Genomic DNA, 24746 nt, shown 5'->3' with positions numbered 1-24746 from the left:
GCACACGCACTTAACCGCTAAGCCACGGGGCCGGCCCTACAAGTTACTTTAAAATAACTAAATTAGAATGGCTGTAAAGTCATTCTCACGATGTTACTTTCACTTGCTGCATTCAGATATGCTTTCTTGAGTAGGAGTTTCAAGTAACCCTGAGTATTGTGTAACTTCTCAGTAGGGAAAACAGCTAGAAAGCCACAGGCTGTGGGCTCACCTGAGTTTTTTTGTCTCTCGTAACTTCATGATAAGACTAGCATGTCTTGGCATGGTAAATAGTAAGCATTCCCTAAACTGATGGTTTTCATTCTTGTCAATAAGCCCTCTCTCACCAAACTGGCCCAAAGAGATTTTTCTTCTGAAGCCCTCAAGTTTTTAAGGCCTTTACTGTTTGTTTAGCAACATCCTAAATTAGCTTTATGTCAGTAGAGTTGCAGCTCACTCATGGATTAGGGTCTAAAAAAAAAAAGATGAAAAATCTATGTATAGATCAGGTTATCCTCAAATTACCCATAATGTATAATGTATATGGTTTTATGTATACATATGGTTCCCATGTTCTTAGGCACGTTTCACTACTAGAACCCTTAATTTAATCCACAGGAAGAAGCAGAAAGAAAGGTGCAGGTATAGGTTGAGGCTTTTGATGCACTCATTCTGCCTTTTCAGGAGGCATCAGATCCCTGGTGGTGGGGAGGGGTGTAGATCGTGTCTCCACTTGCTCAGGGGCCTTAATCTGTCTGTTTTACTGTTGATCCTCTGTAAGGTGGTGGATAGTCATGGATGTGTTTGTGAGAGTTCCATGTGATGGCGCCTAGCACAGAACCTAGCATCTGTTCATCTGGCTGTCTTCCGTACTGGAACACAAGGTCCATGATGACAGGGCTTCTGCCTCTCGTTCGTCTTCATATCCTTAGTGCCTGCCACAAAGTCGTGCTCAGTAAACATTTGGATGAATTGAAGGGACTCATCATTGAATCTAAACCTTGCTTCCTTAATCCACGCCCACAGAGTTCTTTGGAAAACCATGCGAAAGAACCTGCTTCCTCTCTTCCTCAAATTGTCACATTTTTGTGGCCTCACTAAAGAACTATTACTTTATATTGCTGTGGTCATGTCTTCCTTCTTCATCCCCTAAATGGTGTGTAGAAAAGTATATTACATCTAGAAAGTATTTAGAAGACTCATGGGGTTGACAATGCAAAAGCCTTTTCCTTGCTAACAGAATCTTATACTGCTCTTGGAATGTTAAAGGAATTCTTAACCAAAGCTAGTTTCATTTTGACATTCTGTTTTTCTCCCATTCACACTCCTAAATCATGCACAGAAGTATCAGACCAGTTTTAAAGTATGGTTCTCAGTTATTTCAGAGTAGGAATATCGTGTGGGTTCCTAGGGTCCCTCCCTGTGACCGCTAAGCTCAGGGAAATTAACCATGGAGGGAGGAAGCTGGTGGTTGGCAGTCTGGTTCCCTGTAAAGGAAGGGGTAAGCCTTCCACTTGCAGTTGTTTGCCAGCTGCTTGTGTCCTTAGTCAGCTGTACCACTGTCCTCCGGCAAAGTGCCAGCACCCCAGAGTCTGAAGTACTTAACTGTCCTTGTGGAAAGCGGAAGGTAAACAAAACAGAAGTGAAAGTAGATTCAATTTTTTAGACTGTTCTCTTACAGGAATGGTTTTGTGGTTCTCAGCATTTGAAAAGATACTGGTTCCAATATGTTTTATTGACATCAATTACTGTAAGTCTGATTCATTTTCTGCCTATTGATTTCTGCCCAGGGTGAAATTCATGACATTTAACAGAAAACATAAGTGATTTTTTAAAAAAAACAGATACTATTAAGGACTGTAAAAATAAGGTTTAAGTCAGTGACAGTTGAAAAAGCAATTTTGTACCTCTTTGTTAGTGATTCGATTCTGTGTATAAATAATAGAAATAAAGGTTCCAGTTGTTTACTATAATGAACTCAGAATGCGGTTTTCAAATTTATTTTATCTGCATTAAAGTTTTTAAGTAGTAGAACACCGTATCAATATGCTTTCACTAATCACAAAGTTTTCTTAAAGGTGAAACCCTCCATTTCTAAATCATATTATTACAGCTGGAAAATAAATTTCAGTGCTGAAAGTGCATAAGACCTTAGGAAATCAAAAATAGCTATTAACCACAAATACGTAAAATGGCTTTTTTATTGTAAATGATTTAGGGTCACCATCAGTGACAGTGGTCCCTTTCTATGTTTTTAAGAGTTTCTTATTTTAAATGGCTGCCTAACGGTAGAGTTGTTAAAAATTAAGTAAATGACACTGTTATAGCTCTGTTACGCTTCCAAGAGATATTGTAGTTTACTTTGAAGATTCTTTATCCTTATTCTGTAGCTTCACCCTGACCCCAGTGTGTCTGGGTACTGACTTGTCTTGTAGGCACGTGCTGGGGCCTCTATCCTCTGCGTCTCCAGACGGCTCCTTCATGTTTCCTATTTCTCCAGGCTGCATTCCTCTGTCCTAGCTTTCAGTTGACTCATCCTTTGACTGTGTTCAATCTAGAGTTTATCCTCTCTGTTGAGGTTTCTTTTTTTTTTTAATTTCAGTGACTGTCAATTTCATTTCCAAGAGTTCTCATTTGTTCTTTCCTATCTGCTCATTCTGGTTTCATGTCTCCCTGTTTTTATTCATAACATCTTTTTTATACATGATTCCTTCATTTATCCCTGATTTTAAATATACTTATCTTTAACGTGCCTGACAGGCTATACAATAAATTTCAGGTGGAATGGATTTTTCTCATTGATATGTTGGTTATCTTTTTCAGAACTAGGGGTCTTCCACGTTCCTGTTACCATGCTTGCAGGCCATTTTGAGTGGGAGGTCTTTTGTTTCATTCTCATTCATTCTCGTTCTGTTTTTGAGCCTGGCTGTGCCTTTGTGCTTTTCTCTGTATTAAATTGATCATCGCTGGGGCTGACCCGGTGGCGCAAGTGGTTAAGTGTGCGTGCTCCGCTGCGGCGGCCCCGGGTTCGCCGGTTTGGATCCCGGGCGTGTACCGACGCACTGCTTGTCGAGCCATGCTGTGGCGGCGTCCCATATAAAGTAGAGGAAGATGGGCACAGATGTTAGCTCAGGGCCAGTCCTCCTCAGAAAAAAGAGGAGGATTGGCATCAGATGTTAGCTCAGGGCTGGTCTTCCTCACAAAAAAAATGAAAAATAAAATAAATTGACCATTGCTTTGTGCTCAGAGCGGAGGCTGTACCTCAGAGTGTGAAATTGGTCCCGCTGTCTCCACCAGATGTTCCCCTTGCCAGCTTGGTGAAGGGTATTCCATATCTCCCATTCCTGCCCCCATCCCCTCATTTGTGGGGAATTTGTAAAGCAATTTGATTATTTTTTCTACGTCCTTTCCCAAAGGTACATAATTGTTCTGTAGTGGTTTGTAACTCCATTATCTTTAGCCTCGCTCCAGACCAGTGTACAAGATGACCCAACACTTCCTCAGGCTCTGGCGGGAATGACGATTGTAGATCCTGCCGCCTTTTAAATGCTAACCAGTTCTGTTCCTTCCTCCCTCCTCTCTTTCTGCTGCTGCATATGATCCTTAGCTGCTTGGTTTACTTTTCAGCATCTTTTTTTATTCAGTACGTAATCATTTTAAAATTTAAACCAAAACAGGCTTGCTATTGGTTAGCTAAATTTTAAGCTTTTTCTTTATTATCTAAGCATTGTAGTTTTATCTTAAAATTTAACAATATTGGGTATATGACTTCTTGCATATTGATTATATAAATGTATAAGTATAATAAAAATATTTTCCTGGGGCCGGCCCGGTGGCGCAGTGGTTAAGTGCTCGCGCTCCGTTTCGGCGGCCCAAGGGTTCACAGCTTCGGATCCCGGGCGCGCACTGACAGAAGTACCACTTGTCAAGCCATGCGGTGGCGGTGTCCCATATAAAGTAGAGGAAGATGGGCACAGATGTTAGCCCAGGGCCAGTCTTCCTCTGCAAAAAGAGGAGGATTGGCATCGGATGTTAGCTCAGGGCTGATCTTCCTCACACACACACAAAAAAAATTTCCTAAGGTTTCTATAGTAAATTATATTCTTCTGTTAACTTCCATATATAAAAGATACAGCATTGCTTTCGACTTGAAAGACATTTAACTCTGACATGGATGATTTGTGCGTTTCTCAGAGTATACTTTGTTATATAGAAATGTTATATTTTCGTTTGTAATGAGATTTATGATTAACAAAAGTTGTTTAACACGTTACTTTGAAGATTTGGTTTCTAAAATTTTACACTAGCCACCCCTTCCCCCCCATTTCTATGTATATTTCTGCATATATCCCCTACTCAGCAGCAACTAGTGCAAGAGTTCCAGGAAATGTACACCCTGTATGTTCACTTACTGCATTTTAAATTATTGCCTTTACTGTACTTCTGCATTTCCCTTCAGTCTGGCTCACTCTGTCCATTTCTGAGAGCTAGTGGCTTCCATAAGGTACCAGGTAACAGCTTGAGTAATCAAATTAGGCAACCATTGGTAAAATGGGGGTGGGGGGGAGCATAGAAGATGTTGAAGGTGCTAAGGGACTTGGTACTTCACCGAAGTCCTAGCAAATAAAAGGTACCAGTGGAGTTTTTTCTTCCTTTAGACTTTTAAAGCAGATCACTGTCAGAACAGTTAAAAAAGAACCCTTTCTTCTGCTTTGAATCCGTGTTTTAGTAACTATTTTGGTACTATCTTGTCAGGTACCTGTGTGGCCCAATTGCAAAGCAAAATAATAATAATAATTCCAGTAACTTCCATTTTGTAACAAGTAACTGAGAAAATAGAATTGGATCAGACATTTGCTTAAACATATTCCCTTTCAGAAACATTTCTGTTCCATAAAATGAAGCATATCGATATCTAGTTAAGGCCTCTTTGAGCTTTGGGAGCCTTTAGAACCATTCGTTAATTCAGTCAACAAAATTAGCTTGGGTACCTGCTCCGGGCCTGGGCCTGGGCCAGGAGGGGATGGAAAGGGGAGAGTCTAGACCTTTCCTGTCAAACTCCCAATTGCTGCTGGGATGCTGATGCTGTCTCTACCTTATCATGTGTTGAATAGTTTTAAAATGAAGACTGCATTTTACCATGGAGCCAGTAAGAGACATTCACCCTATAAACTAACACACAGACAAGAGGGAACAGTTTGGTGGTTCCCAGGGGGAAGGGAGTTGGGGGGTGGGCACAAGGGGTGAAGGGGCGCATTTATATGGTGACTGACAAATAATAATGTACAACTGGAATCACAATATTATAAACTATTATGATATCAATTAAAAAAACTTAAAAAAAAAAGAAACATTCACCTGATTGTGGGACTGAAGAGAAAAGGGTGTTACAACCAAATGCTATGTTTAACTTAACAAAGTGCTCACTATAAACGTGAAAACATTTCTGCAAGGCTGGGTTGGCTTTTATGCCTGTGTGTTTTCAAAATATAGAAATCTCAAATAAAAACTGTCAGCATTTCACAAACCAAGTTTGATTTTTTTGCCTAATTGGATTTGGGAGGTATTTGAATAATGGATAGAGCTTTCCTGAATAAGTACAGAGATTGACTCACTCAGGGCCCTAGTTCATGCTGTTGCCAGAGCTTTATAAGTGTGTTATCCCTTTGTATGCTTTGGGAGATCATCTGTTACCTTGTGAAATGAGTCCAGGGGAGGATGGGAAATGAAGAACTAACTGTAGAAATTATTCGGGTAATGTTGGTTTCTGCCCTGCTCACTTCCTTGGCTCTTTTAAGATTTTCAGTTCAGCACGTTTTGTATAAACTTTATCAGACATTTCTAGCCCCGCTAAATCATAATTTTGAAGGAACTTGCTTTTTTTCTCTCATGAAAATGGTTCACTATAGAGATGATTCAGATCATTTTGGGTGCTCCATGCCTCTGTAAAATGACACAGTGTAATTTAAACCATTTACGTGTAAGCTTCGACTGAACTTGGGCCTGCTTCAGTAGCACAGTATCAGATTTATTCTCAGAAGAGCATGAATGTTTGACATCTGTTACATATGCTGTTTTATTCTATCACACTTCTGAAATCTACACTAAGACGAGGAAGCAGGCTTTTAAAAAGCTGGTAAGGAATTGGCTTGGGGAAGGAGAAGGTAGGTAAAGAGTCTGTTTGTTCCATGTTGGTATGTTTAATTTCCCACTAGTAAAATTTCCAATCTAGTGTGATCCCATCCCTGAAATGCTGAGATATACTTGGAATGATGTCTTGAAATGTTTGGTGTTTTTGTTTAGGGAATACTTCTGGGAACCTGTTTGATGGCAAGTTTATTATTTCCTTTTTGGCTTGAGTCCTCAAGTTACCCGGCTTTCATCTTCTCAGAGTCAGCTTTTAAGGCTTTTTATTTTCTCTCTGTGGAAATTTTACATACTCTCTGGATTATTTAATCTTGATCAGCATAGTAAAAGATCTTCTAGGGGTATTTTATGCTTATGATGGAAGTCCCCTTAAACTTGTTTGTCAGTAGTCTGCCTTTCCTACAGCTGTTGGGAAGTCAGCTTACCTTTGATACAGTTTTACAATGCACAAGTCTTGTTTTGCTGTAATTCTGTAAAGTTGCATAGTATACTCATCTATTTACTGTCTTCTAAACCACTATTATTTATTTACCTTTAATTTTAAAGATACTTTATCCCTCCTCAATTTTAAGACTATAATCCTGGCATTTTATTTTACTAAATGAAATATAAATACTTGTATTCAGAACATGCATATATTTCCCATATGCCATTCTAAAGTCAAGAAACTCTTAAATGAGTATATTTTATTATTTGTAAATTATACCTCAAAATTGGTTAGAAAAACTTATTGAACTATACACTTAAGATCTGTGCATTTTACTCTGAGTGTACCTTAATATTTCCCAATATCTTTATTAAATGACATCTCCAAGTTTTACTTTCTCTCTCTCTCTCTTTTTTTTGTTGGCACCAAAAAAGTAAATATTAATAATCCTTTGACTGAATACAATCAACTGCACACTATTATTGATATTTTGGCCCTTATTTCCTCAGAGTGGATATTTGTTAGTTCAGGGGTTTGTCCATATCAGTTATTTCTTCCGTCTTTGTCCAGTCACACCAACTGGACTGGCCAGATTGTTTCACCTCACAAGACAAAATTCATACCTGTTGCTGAATGCTTCCAAATAATAAGTAGAACAACAAGTTGAAGACTTAGATTTTTTTTTTTTTTTTTGGAGAGAAAGATTAGTCCTGAGCTAACATTTGTACCAATCTTCCTCTATTTTATATGTGGGTCGCCGCCACAGCGTGGCTGGTGAGTGTGTAGGTCCGCGCCTGGGATTTGAACCCAAGAACCCAGGCTACCGAAGCAGAGCGCAGGACCTTAACCACTACGCCACCGGGCCGGCTCCAAGACTTCGATTTTTATTCCTTCAAGTTATTTTTCTGTGCTCTGCAGCACTTACCTGAAAGCTTAATCTCATCCATAAATGATGTGACAGGTGTGTTAATACTAGATTTTGTTTAACCTCAGGTAGGTTTATAATCTATCAGCATGCTTTTAAATTATTAGCTCATCTCTAGTTTGAGTCAAAAACTCCTCCCTGCCATTTTGCAGTTTTTTAGATAAATGGAATAGCAGGTTGTGGAAATTCTTTATTTTTTTTAGTGCAAGTTGAGTATGCACATGCTTTAAGAAGTTAAATAGTACCATAATTGGTTTATAATAAAATCCAGGGTTTGCTGCCCACACCTCAGCCCATTCCTTCAGTCTTTCTCCTCCTAAAGACCATTTTCAACTCTGAGCTGCTGATTCTAGCTTGTGTTTATCTCCACATTTCTAAGGAAAATGTTTATCTTTTGATTCATTAATTTAACCCTTTACTAAGGTGGCAGATTTTGTTTTCTTAAATACCCCTTCTGCCCTTCCTCCCCTTTGCGTCCCCTCCCCAATTCTCCCAATGTGTTACACCTTTTGGTTAATACATTCTTTGCCTATGCACAGTCACTGATGGTGTTGTATTGTAGTGTTTCCTTTGTAAAAATTTTCCTGTACTAATAATTGCCCTTTTTTTTCATTTGCATAGTTTTCTTTGTACCTATTGCTGATTCTTCCCATATCTTCTTGTAGCCTCTCAGAACAATTTTCCACAAGGTCAGTCAGCACTGTCCAATAGAAATACAAAGCAACCCACATGTATAATTTTACCCTTTCTAGTAGCCACAGTAAAAAGGTGAAAAGAAGCAGATGAAAGGAATGATATAATTTACTTAACCTAATATGTTGCAAGTGTTATTTCAACAAATAATGCTTAAAATATTTGAGATATTTTACTTTCCCTTTTGGTACTAAATCATCAAAATCTGATGTGTCTTTTTACACTCACACAACATTTCTTTTCAGACGGGCCACATCTCACGTTATCCCAGTGGCCATGTGTAGCGAGTGCTGCTCTGTTGGACAGAGCAGCTTCAGGGGATGGCCCAGTCTCAGCATTTCTCTTGAAGCCCTCTGTGCTGGAGACCGCCGTTCTCCTGTCTGGAGGCCTGCCTCACACAGCTGTCATCGTGAGATGGCCTTTGCTTTACTTCTCGATTGGATTCCCGATCTCCTGCATTTCAGGTCTTTGGTAGTTCTGTTGGGTCACGGTGGGGATGGTGGACAGAGGCACACTGTTGACACATCTGTCTCTTGAGTCACGCTGCTCCCATCTGGCCAGCCTGCCTCCTGGGTACATGCAGAGTGGTCGTCCTGGGAGCGCCTCCCTTCACAGTTCTTGTGGAAGTTTACTTCGCCTTTGCTCTTGTATCCGATGTTTTTTTCCTTGTGTATCTTACATCTTTGTCTTCCTTCGTTTGTTTCTTCCCTCAGGTGGAACACATGCTCCAATGGATTGCTGAGAAAAAAGAGCATGGGTGGTAAAGGTTTTGAGACCTTGCATGTCTGGAAATGTTTTCATTGTCCCCTCTCACTTGATGATCGTTGGGCTGGATATAGGATTCCAGGTTGGAAATCATTTTTCTTCAGAATTTTGAAGGCATTGCTCCGTTGCCGTCTAGCTTTCAGTGAATCTGGCAAAGTCTGAAACGATTCTGATCCTCTTATTCTTTGAAAGTGAACTGTTTTTTCTTCCTGGAAACTTATAGAATATTCTTTTTGTCTGCAGGATTCTGGAATTGCACATTAACGTGCTTTAGTATGGGTCTGTTTTTATCATTATGATGAGCACTTGATGGGTCTGGAAAATTTCCTTGAACTATTTTTTGATGTTTTCTTTCCTTGTGTTTTGTTTTGCCTAATTTTCTATTGTGTGTTTTTGTTTTGGGGTTTTTTTTTGGCTCTAACATTCTGGGAGTATTTCTTCTACCTTTATCTTCTGACTCTTCAGTTAAGCTTATCATTTCTGCTATCTTGTTTTTAAATTCCAGGCGACATTTTTATGTTAAATCCTGTTCTTAATTCATGGATACAATATCTTTTCTTATCTTTCTGAGTATATTAATAATATACATTTTTTAAAGCTTTCTTTTCTCTACAGTTTATTTCCTCCAAGAGGCTTTTGTCCTGTTTTGTTTTTCTCGTAAATCTGTTTTATATTAAAGACTTTCCGCTTACGTCTGTAATCAGTGGTTGTGTGTGCACAATGAAGAGTAGGGTCTTACAAGGAAGATGGAGAGCTCAGAGCAGGTGTAAGGGGCTGTTAGCACTCTTCCCACCACAGAGCCTCCACATGGGCTGTTAGTTACACACCGTGGTGACAGTATCTTTTGGTCTTTCCTCTTGTCTGCTCAGATCGTCTAGAGAGGACTCTGCCTCCTGAGTTACATTTTCCAGAAAGTACATCTCCAGATTTCTGCAGAGGCGTGAGGCAGCAGTCACCCAGCAGCATGGAAGGGAGGGATAGTCAGGGTGGTGGAGATCCAGCTCTTCTCAGACAGCTCACCCCCGGCCCCTGCAGTGAATCCCATCCTTCATTCCAGAGCCTTTGGAGGATTCTGTGGTGGAAATCGGGATGGTTCTCTGTTTTCTGCACTGCTGGCTTGTAATTGAACTTTCTTGGACCTGCCAGCTACTAAATTAGTCTGATTTCCAGCTTCCAAAATTCTGGTGCTGTTGTCTTCTCTGCTCTTTTCCCCTCGTGGGTTTGCCTTTTTTTTTTTTTGTAATTGTGGTAAAATATACGTAACATAAAATTTACCACTGTAACCATTTTTAAGTGTACAGTTGAGTGGCATTAAGTGTATTCACATTGTTATGCAGGTTTATCTTTTAATAATAATAAAATACAAATTAAAAAGAAGGGAGTTTTAATGTGATGATAGTGGTGTTCTAGAGAGCACAGCCCCCTGCGTGTGATCAGTCGTGCAGGGGCGTTTTGCGGGTCTTCTGCTGGCCCAGGTACCTCCCTTTCTGAACGTTTGGTGTGATGGGATTTGTTTACCATCTTCTAGAAAAGCAGTTGGATAGTTTGTTGGCATAAAAGTGCATTTTATCTGCTCTTAATAACTGTAGCTTTACAAAAGGTTGCAGATGGAACTCCCAGGTCTGACATTCAAGGCTCTCCCAGATCTGGCCTGCCCACCTATGTGCTCCAGCCAGCTGTCATTCCTCCCTGCCGGCCCCCTCACTGTTCTTGCTTAAGGAGTGAACACCAGCCCCCGTTCCTTTGCTATGCTGGCTGTTCCCGGGTGAAATGCCGCCTCCCTGTCTGTCTTCTTGCCCTCCTCCACATCTTTCCAGCTCCCAGCCCCATGCCACTTCCTCCCAGCCCAGGCGTGTGGTTGTTCCTCTTCTGTTTTCCTCCCATGACCTTATACATGCCTCTCTGAACTATCACCATGCGTTTCCCATGCTGCGCGGCACCCTTTGATGTCAGTTTCTGCGCTGGGTCTTCTCAATGCCTGGCACACAGGCCATGCTCGGTTAAATGTCGGGATGAATTCCTGCTGCCAGAGATTTCAAAAGAACTCTTGATCCTTGTTTTGTAGGACATCCGACACGAAGCCAGTGACTTCCCATGTAGAGTGGCCAAGCTTCCTAAGAACAAAAACCGAAACAGGTACAGAGATGTCAGTCCCTGTAAGTATTCACATCGCCGTTACTGGTCTCACTGCGTCCATTGCGTTGGCACTTCCTGCGCTGCAGGGCCTCGCAGTCACGAGCCCCGGGGTTTGGTAACAAATCGATAGCAGTAGAGGTTATGACTTGATTGTTTCGTTTAATAAAGGCATTAGAGACTTATAGAAATGGGTCATGTTTCCACCATTGTCAAAGGAGTAAGGTTTCAGTTTCTGGAAAATTCAGCTAAGTTCAAAGCTCTTTTTTTGACTTGGACTATTTTTGATGAATCATTTTCCTCCAGCTGAAGCAGAGTGTGGTGGGCATGACAGAACCTCTCCTTGATGACTCATCAACCGTGTTACTAGACCCCAAGCACTGCATTGAAACGTAGTGACGCCCTGCACTGCATTAGGGCTGGGAGTGGTTCACCCCTCTACTGAGGACGCAGGTCAGCTCTGCCTGTTGAGTCCCACCCTCTACCCCACCCTGCCCACCACTGCCGTTGTCATTTTTCTAGCTCTTTCCTGCTGTTGGCTCACAGTGTGCCTGCTGGCCTCTGGCAGCCTGCTCTGCCTTCTGAGTAGTTGGCTCTTGGTCTGCTGCTATCTCGAAAGTAAATAACTGAACACATTAGAATTCATATAAAGCAAGAACAACGGAGGCTGAGTAAAGGATGTGAACTTGGCCATCTTTTCGAAGCCACAGAGGACTTGTCAACTCACCTCCAGGGTTGTCAGTCGAGGGCTTGTACCTGCCGACATCACCCGTGGCAGTATTATCTGCCAGGGACATAGGAGATTCGGTGGGTTATTCCTCACACAGAAGCCCACCATGCCCCTGGCTGTGGGTGGTGGCTCTCGGTGCTCTCTGTGGGCGAGTCGGCAGTGCGTCCTGCCCCGAATTGTACAGTGCCCAGGGAGGGGGAAGAATGGACCTAGAGTGGTACAGAGCAGTCTGCCTCCGACTGCTGCCAGTTCCCTTCCAGGGTTTCTGTCTCAGCCTGCCACTTACAGCTGTGTGGCTTTGGGGAGTCTGTCCTCTTCGCTGATGGTCCGTAAAACATGAGCCACACCAGTCTCAGGACTGTATGAGGATGAAATAAAAGAGCGTAAGCTACTCAGCCCGGGGGCTCACCCCTAAATGTTGGCTGTGGTTAGACGGCTGTTAACTGAAGGTGCGTGCCAGGAACATCTGAAGTGCGATTCTGGGTCATCGAGTGACACCCGACAGCGCCCCAGCACCCGCCAACCAGCACGCTTGAGTTAGCGCGGCTAGGCTGTAGCTCCTCATAGGTTTTGTTTTGAAAAAACCGCAGGTGATTCTGCTGTGAGGTCCTGGCCAGCTGCTCTAGGCTGGAAAGAGCACTGGCCGCATCTCGCACACACTGCCGGGAAGTACCCTGGGTCTCGAGCTTTTGTTGTACTTGCTTGAGTTAGGCAGTAATGTTGTCTTTAATATTCCTTTGCTACATTTTTGATCAGTGCTCATCTAAATGGTTTCATGAACCAGTTTTACAGAGAAAAACCAGCATTTACTTCCAGGGAACAATTTCTGAACTTTTTCATCTCTAATCTCACTCATATTTTCTTTTTCTCCCCTACCTCTACTCTCCAATAGAAAAAAGTAATTTGCTTTTAAGGTTGTGGGGGAAGTGGGGAGAATGGTTCCAGGTGCAAGGTGATCTTGTTGTCTTCCAGCGCTCAGAGGATGAGTTGTTCGCCCAAGGTCCCCTAGTGCTGTTTGAACCCACTCATGTAACCCACCAATGCCGGTCACATAATTCTTTTGAGATCTTCAGTCTCCATGACCCACTTAAATATTACCCAAGTGTTTCAATTTGTATTAACCATCTTCGATGAGAAACATTATTCCAACTGGCAGCTAATTTTCAAAAACATCTCTTTGGAATCTTTTGGAACAGAAAGCCCCAAACTACTTATCCCAATTAACTTCTCCTTTCGCACTGGGCTGGGGGAGAAGATACTATTTATGGTGGTCACCTGAGTTCATCATCCCTTGTGTTGTACCAGAAATAAAAACACCCACTTGCTCTTGTTAGCTGCACCAGCAGTATAAGGAAGGTGGCCCCCAGGGAACCATTGCTTTTGTGACAAAGTCATGGTAAAAAGAAAAAACAGAGTGGCTGTGCTGTTTCAGTAACCTGGGGCAGACCTTCCAAATGAGAGTTTATTTTTGAAAACTATTCTGAAAGTTACATTTAATATACTTTCAGTGTTTTAGATTCAGAGTTTATTTTTTCCAGTTAAACTCTCTTTTGAATGTCTTTGATCAGGACAGGTTCTGAATATGAAAGATTTAGAGTCATTTAAGTATATCGTACTTGAACTTTTTAAAAAAACCTTGTATAAAGGAATTCAAGGTCAGACTTTTCACACTGCTGTGAACTTAGGTAATTTAATGTTCAAACCATTGGACATAAGTTAGGTTGAGGTTCGATCATAAGTTCTGCCTGTTGCAGCTCATTGTACCAGCTGGAGCTCTGAGGACTAGGTGGAATTTTTGGTGGATTTTGTTTCCTTTTAAAGATTGAAGCCACTACATTTTTTTACCCTGTTAAAAGTATATATTAGGCATTAGAGAACAGATCCCTTGACACTCCCTCCACCCAGCCTACCAAGTTGTGGGGATGGTAATAAGTATCATAGGAGGATATGACCTAAGAAGAGATTTCCCAAATAGGATGTAATCCATGTTTTAGTGTATTTTATCTCTGTTGCTAGTTAGCGTTAAGTTTCAGACACTCCAAAAACCTTTCTGAAAATACTAGTCATCCCCATATTGATGACTAATCTCAATTAAAACAGCACAGCCTCAGCCATTGTGAGCACCTTGAATGCCACTCACTCTCCTGCTTTGCTTCCCTAGGGAGTGCACTGCCTGTGTAGACACTTCGGTCCTCCAGGGTTAACCTCTGAGTTCTGGTTTGCCTTTCAGTTGACCACAGTCGGATTAAACTACATCAAGAAGATAACGACTATATCAATGCTAGTTTGATAAAAATGGAAGAAGCCCAGAGGAGTTACATTCTTACTCAGGTAAACAGATTGTCCGAAATTTTTTTTTAATCATTTTTGCCTTGCTTGATGTCATCCTAAGAGTGCTATTATCTACACCTCAAATAAAACCTGCCACATCCTTTAGAAGATCAGGTTTTAAACAACCCAAAAAAGCAACAAGGAAGGAAAAAATCTTCCTTCGGACGTTCAGTTTTGTTGTAACACTAGTCTTTTCTGGGAAGTATGACATTGCTGGGCTTATAAAAAGAGGCATTAAGATGCCAGAATTGCCTGTGGTCTGTGGACAGAGGAGCAGAGCCGTGGCTAGAGAAGGGCCTGAACCTGTATTGATTCCTTAAGTTTTCCCCTCAGCGCCTTGAGTGCTTCTCATGGGAATCTTAGAGGCTTAGCGGTAGACCAGGAACCTTTGCCCAGATATCCGTTCAGAATTCCTGGGCTTGGTCCTCATTCTTTGGCCCAGAAAAAAGCATCGTTAGATTATGTGAACAAATATGCAGAATCACTTAAAAGTCCCCACTGGCTTTTGGCATCTCTATGAAAAAAGAAATCATAAACGTGGTTTAATAATTGACCTTCTTATGAAATACTTACTGGTATATGACCCAAAGCCCATGAATATCTGGGAATGGGGATAAAGGAGTTGATTTTTAATTAATTTTCTCACGTCTTAATCTGTTACCTGTAAGTTGGTCTAAACAGTCTAAATTTCTCTTTTTATTTTATTTTTTATTTATTTATTTTTTTTTGTGAGGAGATCAGCCCTGGGCTAACATCTGCCAATCCTCCTCTTTTTTTTCGCTGAGGAAAACTGGCCCTGGGCTAACATCTGTGCCCATCTTCTTCCACTTTATATGGGACGCCGCCACAGCATGGCTTGCCAAGCAGTGCGTCAGTGTGCGCCCGGGATCCGAACCGGTGAACCCGGGGCCGCCGCGGTGGAGTGTGCGCACTTAACCGCTTGTGCCACCGGGCTGGCCCGTCTCTCTTTTTTTAAATCATAATTTTTGTTTTCTCATTCCCTACCAGTTTATCGGTCTTATTCTGGCTTTGGAATATAGGCTGATTTGAATATCATAATTCTGCTTAATATTTGGAGATTAAAATGATAATGAAGCCAGAAAGCACTATGAGCAAAGGCTGCTCTGGGGCAGGGAGTTATACCAAGGCGTATCCAGCCTGGCCTGCATCACTGCCCCTTTCTGTCCTGTCGCAGTTTCTTTCCTTCCATGACCACAGTCAGCCCAGGAGCCTCCCAGTCAGTGTATGGAACGTCAGCCAGGCTGTGTTCAGTCCTGGGGGTCCATTGAGTAAATTCTTGGTATATGAGTAGGGGGCAGGCCTTTACCAGCCCCTCAGCCCATGGGCCTCCCAGCCCCCCGGGGTGGGCTGGGGTGGGGTGACAGAGATTCCTGATGGTGGCAAGCTGCTGGGAAGAGGTTGAGGCAAAAGTGGCTTCTTCAGAACTTCTCTTTTTAGAAGAATCGAGTCTTACTTCCTGATTTCGGCCATTCAACTTTAGTATGGGGTCAGGAAGCCCAAAGCAAAGATGGGCAGAATGTATGAAGTCAGGTGGAGCTTAGGAAATCACACTGCTGGCCTCCTACACCCGGTCCCTGGCGGTTACTTGGCACAGCTGAAGTTCTGTCTGTGTTCTAGGTGGTACCACGGATGTATCTAGGTGCTTACGTGGTCTCCTTTTGCCCTGGGATTTACAAAGGGGATCTAAGCAGCCTGACCCCAGAGTTGTACCCCTAGACATTATGACTGAAACATTTTCGAAGCCACTAAACCAAGAAAGGCCTGCCTATTTTTTGTTTTTGTTGTTGTTCGTGATGCAAATAATAGAAGTCTGTAGTCTCTTTCTTTGAAGCCAGAGGTGTAGAAGTGTAGAGAATAATGTCAGAGGTGCCCACCTTCACCTCGCCTGTGAAGGGTTGGCTAAGTTTGGTGTGCGTCCTTTTAGATCCTATGTGATTTTTAATTCCTCAGACTCATTCTGGACTGGGGTGATGTTGGGGGCTAGGGAAGGTGACAGGCTAGTAACTGTGGAGGGCCCGGTGACAGAGTCCACATGATTCCTGCCTTCCAGGAGCCGTTTTCTGTTAGTTGCGGGGAAGAGATGCACATGTAATCCCTGTGGTCTGGGTCCCTGCAGCACAAACATGGGGTGCAGACTTCTTGGCTCAGGCAGCAAGTCCAAGATGAGTTCAGGGAAGAAGGTGAGAAGGCACTGAGGGCTCTGTGGTCGAGGAAAGTGTGGTGAGGGAAAAGATGGAAACAATAAGGAGAATTGGGGTGAAAATAGGTGAGAATGGAAATCATTCGAGAATAAGTGGTGCTGGCCAGAGGAGGTGGCACGCTCTGACATGGAGGTGACAGGCGATGTCCCTTCCAGGCAGCACTAAAAATTGAGACAAACTGGAGGCATTCGTACCCTTGTGTCCAGTGAGCATCTCTGTCCCTTGCCAGGTGGGGTGGAGTGAGACGGGCCATGCCCCGGTGCCACTGTCCTCCTTGGGCCACCTGACTGACCATTTGTGTGTCCGCATCTCTTATGTTCCATGGTCCAGGGATGAAGGCTCTCTGTGGTCAAGTTCGCCATTATTAATAGTAATAGCTAAAATTTTATTGGGTGTTTGCTGTGTTCCAGGTACTGTGGTAAGGCCTTTATATATATGAACATAGTTAATTTTCAAAACCCTACAAGTGGGGGCTATGATTCGTCAAGTAAGATAGGTGGAGAAACTGAGGCATGGAGAAGTGAAGTGACTTGTCCAAGGTCACACAGATGATAAGTGATTGGAGCTGGGACTCGAAGGCCAGAGTGTCTCTGTTGATCACTTCCCCACACTGCCTCTCGCCTGCACCAGTAGTTTTGTCCAGTATTCCACCCGCCTTTGGGGATGGACTTCAGTGGAGCCCCTCAGCTGGCCAGCCCAAACCGGAAAGCAGGATCAGCGTGTCCTCTCCTCTGTTGCTCAGCCCTGAACCAGCCCTGAGAAGCGGAAATGACCTTTCACTGTGTGTTAGAAAATAGAATTGTGGTTACTGATCACTAGGCAGGGAGAGAGGTGGGGCTCTGTCCCAGCCTCAGCCACCACCCTGCCTGAGGGCACTGTCGTCCCTGAACCACCAGTTGTGAGCTGTCACCGAGGACGTTTCTGTGTAAAACAACCTGTGCTTTGTGGATTGTGTGTTTGCAGGGCCCTTTGCCTAATACGTGCGGTCACTTCTGGGAGATGGTGTGGGAGCAGAAGAGCAGAGGCGTTGTCATGCTCAACAGAGTGATGGAGAAGGGCTCGGTGAGTCCTGGGTTTGTCTGCTGTTTCTGTCACTGTCCGTTTGTATGTCAGCCCATAAAGTTCACATTTTTGTCTGTTTATTTCTTCAAATTGCTATTATATTTCTTTTATGTAGTGTCTTTTTTATAAGGAAAATTAAAGAAGCAATGTGTACATGTTTATTGTAAATAAGTCAGATAAATAAGCAAATTAAGAAGAGGGAAAAAAGGAAAATTGCCCTTGACCCATGCCCCCCGGGGCATCAGTGGTCTCCCTCCAGAGTGTGGTATGTCTTCTGCTCTCCTCTCCCCTGTGGTGCCTGTGCTGCTGCATCATCACAGAGCTGTGCCAGCGTAGTTTTATTTTGAAAAGCAGGTTGCTACTGTATCTTCATCGTGTCTGCTTTCCTGGCTGATATAGGTGCCTCCCGTCCACGGAGCCCTGGAAGCAGCTGGGCTCTGGGTGCGCCTCTGCAAACCGCCTGGCTCTCGGCTGCTGGCCGCACCTCTTTAATGTGGGCGGTGTCTGCTTGTGCCTTTACTTCCGGGTTTGCGTCATCCTTCCTTCCAAGCTCTGTGCAACTTAAAGCTTACCTGGGGAAGGGGGCTAGAGGTGTACATTTGTTTAGGCCCCTGCCCCGTGTGCATCCGTCCCAGGCTCACTACACCTCTTGCCAGCTGAAAACCTTTCTGGGGCTCCCCACTACCCCCAGGATGTGCCTGCAGGTCCAGCGTGGTTGGGCCCTGTTAGCCTGGACCCCCCCCTCACACCTCCAACCCCAAACTTCAGTCAAGAACAAACTATTTTTTTTTCGTTTCTTGCCATGTTCTCTGGGCTAAGGGTCTGCACAGTGCCCACCCTCACTCCTCTACGGGTGTCCGTCTAGGGCTCGTGCTCTCCCTTCCTGCATGTCTCACTCTGTGGGGTCTCCCGGGTGAGACTGTGTACGTGTGCAGGGCAGTGTGGTGTTCAGCGTAGTGAATAGACACCACATCCCCGCTCCCCAGGCTGAGACACCCCCACATTTCTGGGGCTCTGCAGCCTCGGAGAGGAGGCCCCAGGAGAAGGGGAGCTGAGGATTTGGAGAGCAACAGGAGCCTGTGACTCGGGCAGAGAACTGGGTGTGCCGGCCTCACCAGGTGCTGGCCTGTGCTCTCTGGGCCCAGCGGGCACTGCTCTCACAGCTGTCCTGGCCACCTCGGGACGCAGACATGGCTTGCCGCAAGAGCGTGAGGGCTCCAGAGAAGCCACCCCTCCAGAGAAAGCACAATCATGGCCCTAGAGGGAGAACTGCAAGTGCAAAGAGGTGGCACGTCAGAGGAGTCCTCAGCAGTGAAAACTCACAGCCTTCCCTGCAGAGCCATTCCCCTCCCCCGACAGACGCCGTCTGAGTGACAGCAGATGGTCCTCTCGCAGCAGCATTGCTTGAAATCCTGTTTGTCTTGGCCCCCTTTTCTTAAAGGAAAGCATTTATTTGCTCAATAATAATAGATAAAGAGCTTGCCTGAGTGTTCAATTAATGAAATAATGTTTCTTGTCTTAGAAAAAAAATTTTTCCGTGAAAGTGGTTTTTGTTTTTTTCTGCTTCAGTGGCTTCATTAGTAAAACGTGAAGTTGCAGATGTGAAGCAAACCGGCCCCCCGTCACCACTCCTGTCAGCAGTTTTGAATAAGGAAACAAAACATTAGGTTCCCACCTCGTACACTGTCCCTCCGCAGAGGAAAGTGAAACGTGGCGGCTGTGCAGGTGTCGGGGCACAAGCACCCAGGGTCTCTGGGCCTCAGCACTGCTGACCCGGGGGCTGGATCGTTCTGTTACAGTTGGGGGGGGCTGTCCTGTGCATTGGAGGATGTTGAGCAGCATCCCTGGTCTCCACCCACTACATGCCTGGAGCACCCCCACCCCGATTTGTGGCAACCAAAAATGTCTACGCACACCGTCCAGCATCCCTGGGAGGCAGACTTGCCCCCTGTTGAGAACCACTGTTCTAGATGGTACTGAGGGTTGGGAGTTTTAAATCAAGACTGACTTACTCAAAAATCATCGTGGATGGTAGCATTTGCTTTTTATATATTTGTTGCTAAAAGTTCAGGTGAAACCTCTTTGCTATTTGCACACAGTTTGCTTTAGCTACTGTTGTCACAGTCCAGCAAGGAGCCGAGTCCTGGCACTGTGGTTAATGTCCCTCACCAGGCCTTGCTCTTGGTTGTCTCCCACCCAGGGCTGACCATACATGGACCACAGATCCACTGTGACAGCCTTTCCCCTTGGATTGCTATGTTGGCCGTAAAGAAACATGATTGGTTGGTTTTATTGTAGTTTACTGTGACAATGTGACAGTAGTCCCTGTTTTCCTTTGTAACCACTCTTTCTACTCAGGGTCCTTGGGGCTTGCAAATTGGCATGAAAAGCAACATATGGTATGAGATTCTTAAAGTTGCCTTGGGATCAACATTTTCAGTTTGGCATCAACGTTATCACCCCTGTAAGGGCTGACTGGGAAAAAATATAAGAAGTTGCAGCCTCTTATTTGCTTGGCTAATCTAATTATAAACTATCCACCGAGCCCGTGGTAAAAACCAGCCTGCGGAGTGTTTCCATTTAATGCATATTTGTTTTCTGGTTTCCTTCCTTCACCAAATAGTATAGGATGTTCCCCTCTTATTTTTGGCAAACGTGCCTCTTACCCTTTGGGGACCCCGTGCTTCCTGGAAAACAGTTGTCACACAGTGATTGTGTGTGTTAGACGGGGGTCGTCCACATGGCTCAAGTCCTCTTTGGTTTGATTTAAAAATTGACTTTAGACTCATCAGTGTAGAGTGCGTACGTGTGTAAGGATTGGGATTGTTGTCTGGGCTGGGGAAATAAACAAGATGAGTTTACCTTGCTATTCCAGAAGCATCGCCTGTGTCTCTCCTGAAGTCCCTACTGAAGATGCTGTTTGATTTAAGGTGCTTTTGTGCCTGAGACTGGATTTTGTCTTGTTTGGGACCTTAGGCCTGGTCCAACTCTCTCGTACTCTGCTTGGTTAGTTCTCTGTGTTCATCATTCTTTGGGAATACCAAATCATCTGTCACAGGGTCACCCCAGATGACTTTCTTAGAATTTTGTTAAGGTTGCCTAGCTATTTGTTTTGGAAGGCCCCAAGGACTCTCTCTCCCATCCGCCTTCATGGTGGTAATGGCAGCTGTGACAGACGCCAGTGTGTTGGCACTGCCATGTTGCTGTTTGGTGCCAACCCAAGACGTGCCTCAATTTGAATCCTGGTGAAGAACTGCTTTCTAATAAAATAAATCTCCTTTTCAGGTCGATATGTATCAGTTTAACAGGCTAACAAGAAGTAGTGATCTTGTGCTTATTTTGTTTTGTTTTATTTTGTGTGTTTAAAACAAAAATTTCTACAGGAAATGACAGAGAGCAGCGCGTGGCATGTTACTGAAGATGCGTAAGAGTTCTTAAAAATAAATACTGGTTGATTGCCACTTAGTACGTGCCAGAATTCCTCAGTTGTAGAGTTCCAAAGTCTTGGTCTTTACCCAGATTACAGAGATTTATTAGGCTTTTTGTTTGTTTTTGAAAGTGAGTGCTTGCCAAGTGGAGGTGGAATTTAAAAGACTCATCTTCCCTGCCTGTGAGACATGAAAACGTTGGCCTCTTTGGTGGCGATTGGCCATTCTGCATCTCTGCTTCTTTGCTTCATTCTCCCTCTGCTTGCTGCATTGGGGGCCCACCCCAGCACCTACCAGGGCCATCTCTTTGTTTCTGGGTTCTTAAGGCATTACCCAAGTGTAATTATTCGAAGTGTGGGAATAAATGCATCCTTTAAGTGTCTTCAAAAGTCATGCTTTCAGCTGCCCCACCACTTTGGCTAAGCGTGGGATCTTGCCGTGTCACTCATGCTTCCGTGTCCTGAGTGGCAGAATTGCCTCAGTGCCAACAGGTTGGCCTCATTCCGGGGGTTGGTCTCTGGCAGCTCGTCATCAGTGTGGGGAAGGGACATGGGTGGAGCTGGCCAGGACTTTCAGGTGGGCCGTGTCTGGGCTCGTTAGAAAGCCCTGTCAGCCTTCTGTTTGGGCACCGTGAAGTCTGATGCTGCATCGGCATCACACTCTGGTGTTCCTTGGTTTGTTTCTCTCTCTCTCTGCTTTTGTGCTGTTTTTTGGTCAGCGAGCAGCTTCAGTAGAGCAGGACTGATAGGCATTTGTGGTTCCATCTCCACCTCCTCAAGAGCCTGCTAGTTCCTCAGTGTCCCAGGTGAGGCTGCTGGTTCCTGGGCCCGCTGCCAGAGTCGGGCGTGGTCTGGGCCTCCGTTAGCCACATCTCCGCTGCTCCTCTGAGACTGTCTTCTTTGCAGTCACTGCCTAGGAAATCCTAGTTATCCTTCAAAACACGCCTCTGTCAGAGGCCGCTTCTTCCGTAGAGCCTTCTCTGATCTCTCTTTCTGGTAACCTCAGCCAGCCTGAAACGTTTATCTCCTCTGAATTCCCATGGCACATCCGTAGTGTTTCCCTCGGGCCACCTTGTCACTGCTACAACAGTCTGCCCTGACAGACAGGCTGGCCCTGGAGGGACTCCCTCCACCTGCTGTGGGCTTTCAGGCACAGTCATCCTTTGCCCCGGAGGGGGATTTGAGTAGGTCAGTGTGTGCTGAATTACAAGTGTCTGAATTTGTACCATTTACCAAAGAGCTGTTTACACACACTGATAGTTCACTTGGTGGAAATCGTAGTGTCTTTGAGGTTCCCTCTGTCCAGGCGGTGACCATCCTTCTGGCCCTTGGACCTGGCAGCTTAGCCCCGTCTACCTCCAGCTTTTGTCCAGAACCGTCATTGGCAAGCAGAAAGGTCTGAGTAACTGGTGCAGAAACTTAGCTCAAGCAAAGGATGCCACAAAATTTGAGTCAAATTTTCTTTCTTAAACTCTAAACGAAACCAAATCTTTGGGAGTTTTCTTGCTTTAAAGAAAAGGTTAATGTTACATTTAAATCAAGACCATCAGGTAGTTTCTGAAATTATTAAACTAGAACTTTGAAAGTATTTTTCTGAACTGAACCAAACCAGAATGAAAGGGTGGGGTGGGGCAGTGGGTGGTGCCAAACCGTGGAGGAGCCCCTCTCAGGCCTTCTCTGGACGTTAGTTTGCGTTCGATCACAGCCCTTCGCTCTTCAGGGGTTTCACGAGCAGGGGCTCCTCTGAGCTTGTTCTCACTTAGCCTGTTATATTCCTCAGGGGAGGGGTGTACCCTATGCCAGCGGCACTGAGCAGTGTCTTGGCAGTCATTGAAATGGCTACGTAAGGTAGTTTGTGAGCGACTGAACCTCTTGTGCAATCTGGCTCCACCTCGTCGATGAGAAGGAAAGGATCAGACCCCCGAAACACCTCATTGTGTGCATAACCAGGAGCAGCTGGGTTTGGAAGTCTGAGCCTTGTGTGCACAACTAGCCCTGGCTAGATCTTCATGGGCCCCTCCGCATCTCCTCAAGAGGCAGGCAGGTTACGATGACAGCAACTTCCAAGGTCAGACGACCCCAAGCCTTTGGGTTATCATAAAGCTCGTGGAAGGTACACTGAACCTCTTGTCATAGGAAAATAGTCAATTGCTCACAGTAATTCAGTGTTATTTTCTCTCCTAGTTAAAATGTGCACAGTACTGGCCACAAAAAGAAGAAAAAGAAATGATCTTTGAAGACACAAATTTGAAATTAACATTGATCTCTGAAGACATTAAGTCATATTACACAGTACGACAGCTAGAGTTAGAAAACCTCACAGTGAGTATGGCATGCCCTTGATTAAGTCCTTCAGATGGTTATTGGCTGAGGCCTCTCTTCCCTTGGGTGATACTACCTAAGGCCAGTCTGTCCGGGTTTTGTTTACGCTGAGCAAAGTGTGGTTTGGACACCATGGTGACCAGAGGTGCCTGAGGGGGCGGGAGGAGGGTCGTAGGTACCTCCTTCTCCATGGAATTCTCTCCAAACTTTAACACCTACTTCACACCAGTTCTTAGGGAGAAGGGAGTTTCTTACCTAAAACTTATCTATTCCTGCCTTTGCAACTGCAGAGGTCCGGAGGGGGCAGCCTGCAAGTTCAGTCCCAGCAGAGCATACTGCCTTCTTGCATTATCCACAACCTCTTTAGACTGAAGCGGGGGAAGAAGGGCCCTCCTTTCCAGGGCTGACTCGATTCATAGCCGGTGTAAGTTTTCTAGGTGAGGTCTTGGGTTCATTTGTTGTGGGAAGGAATTTATAACGCCAGCTGCTGGCTGTCAATAAAAGGTGGTCTTGGGACATGACAGGGCACTATTCTAAGAAACAGCACCCCGGAAGGCCCTGCCCATGCGGATTCTGAATAATTCACCTAAGCCATCACTCTGAGGGACCCATGCCAGTACAGGGAACCGTGGAAGGGAGCCCAGGACAGCTCCTGGGGGCGCCCTCAGACGCAGTCGTCAGCCACCACACTCTGGAACTAAACTGCCCGGGGTTGATTCCTGGCCACCATATCAAACTGCCAGACTGTGGGCAAGGGGGTGTCACGTCTCATGGTGTCTCAGTTTCCTCTGCTGTCAGATTGGAGGGGGTGATATATGTGAAGTGTTGGAGCACCAGGGTCAGAGCGCGCGAGGGAAGGGTTAGCAGGTCCCGTGGGGTTATTCGAGGAGCAGTGCGGATGAGCCATCAGAAGTAAAGGTGGGGCGCTGGGAGGATCACATGGTTTGGGGCTTGCTGGGCTGTGTTGAAGAGGAAGATCTGCTTCTGAGCTACGTTCGCGTCTTAGTTTTCAACTTTCTGCTCTATAGTCACCATGACTCCTGGTGTTGAAGTAATAGTTGAAGTAAGATCGAGAACTTTAGCACAAGTTACTGTAAAGCAGAGAAAAGGTTAAAATCACATGGCTGTTGAGGAATGCAGCGGTGCACTTTATCTGAGTGCTCTCTTCTCTCCCGGTGATAGCAAGAGCCCTGCCCTCGCCCTGCGCAGAGGCGCTGGGGACATGATGGCGGGGTGTGATGGAGGATTTTCAGGAATAATGTTGGCAGTCTATTGGAATGTGCCTGGAGGATTATGTAGCAGACTTTTTAAATGCTTTTTAGCATTTGCAAGCCTGACATTTGAAGAGTGACTTCTGGTAAACACAAGAAAATCTCTCCTGCTTATTGAGAGAAACAGACATGGGACAGAGCAGAAGAGGCTGGTGCTGTTCGTGTGGCAGGGTGAATGCAGCCTGTGAGGCTGTGATGTCTGGAGAAGCTGTTTGCTCGATCAGACTTTGTTTCTAAAAAGTCTGTCCTCAGACATGTGTATCTGTTGAAGCACAGGTCTAGAATGAATTCCCTGAGAAAGAAGTGGGCAGG

The 24746-nt window shown here is 44.7% G+C and overlaps 1 protein-coding gene across 3 annotated transcripts in view; it reads left to right on the top strand.

Moving 5' to 3' along the window:
* PTPN1 (protein tyrosine phosphatase non-receptor type 1) overlaps positions 1-24746 on the top strand; it is a 64240-nt gene that overhangs the window by 30483 nt on the left and 9011 nt on the right. The window contains exons 2-6 of one of the 3 annotated variants that reach the window (XM_058562479.1): positions 8885-9018; positions 11002-11092; positions 14030-14130; positions 17316-17414; positions 23026-23163. In XM_058562479.1, coding sequence (XP_058418462.1) covers positions 8953-9018; positions 11002-11092; positions 14030-14130; positions 17316-17414; positions 23026-23163 — 495 coding nt within the window. In that variant the 5' untranslated portion in view covers positions 8885-8952. The remainder of the gene's footprint in view (positions 1-8884; positions 9019-11001; positions 11093-14029; positions 14131-17315; positions 17415-23025; positions 23164-24746) is intronic. The other 2 variants (XM_058562480.1, XM_058562481.1) reach the window with 2 other exon arrangements.

Source organism: Diceros bicornis, chromosome 19 (genome assembly GCF_020826845.1).
Source record: "Diceros bicornis minor isolate mBicDic1 chromosome 19, mDicBic1.mat.cur, whole genome shotgun sequence".
Classification (NCBI taxonomy): Eukaryota; Metazoa; Chordata; class Mammalia; order Perissodactyla; family Rhinocerotidae; genus Diceros; species Diceros bicornis.
This window is presented reverse-complemented; position numbering and strand designations above follow the sequence as displayed.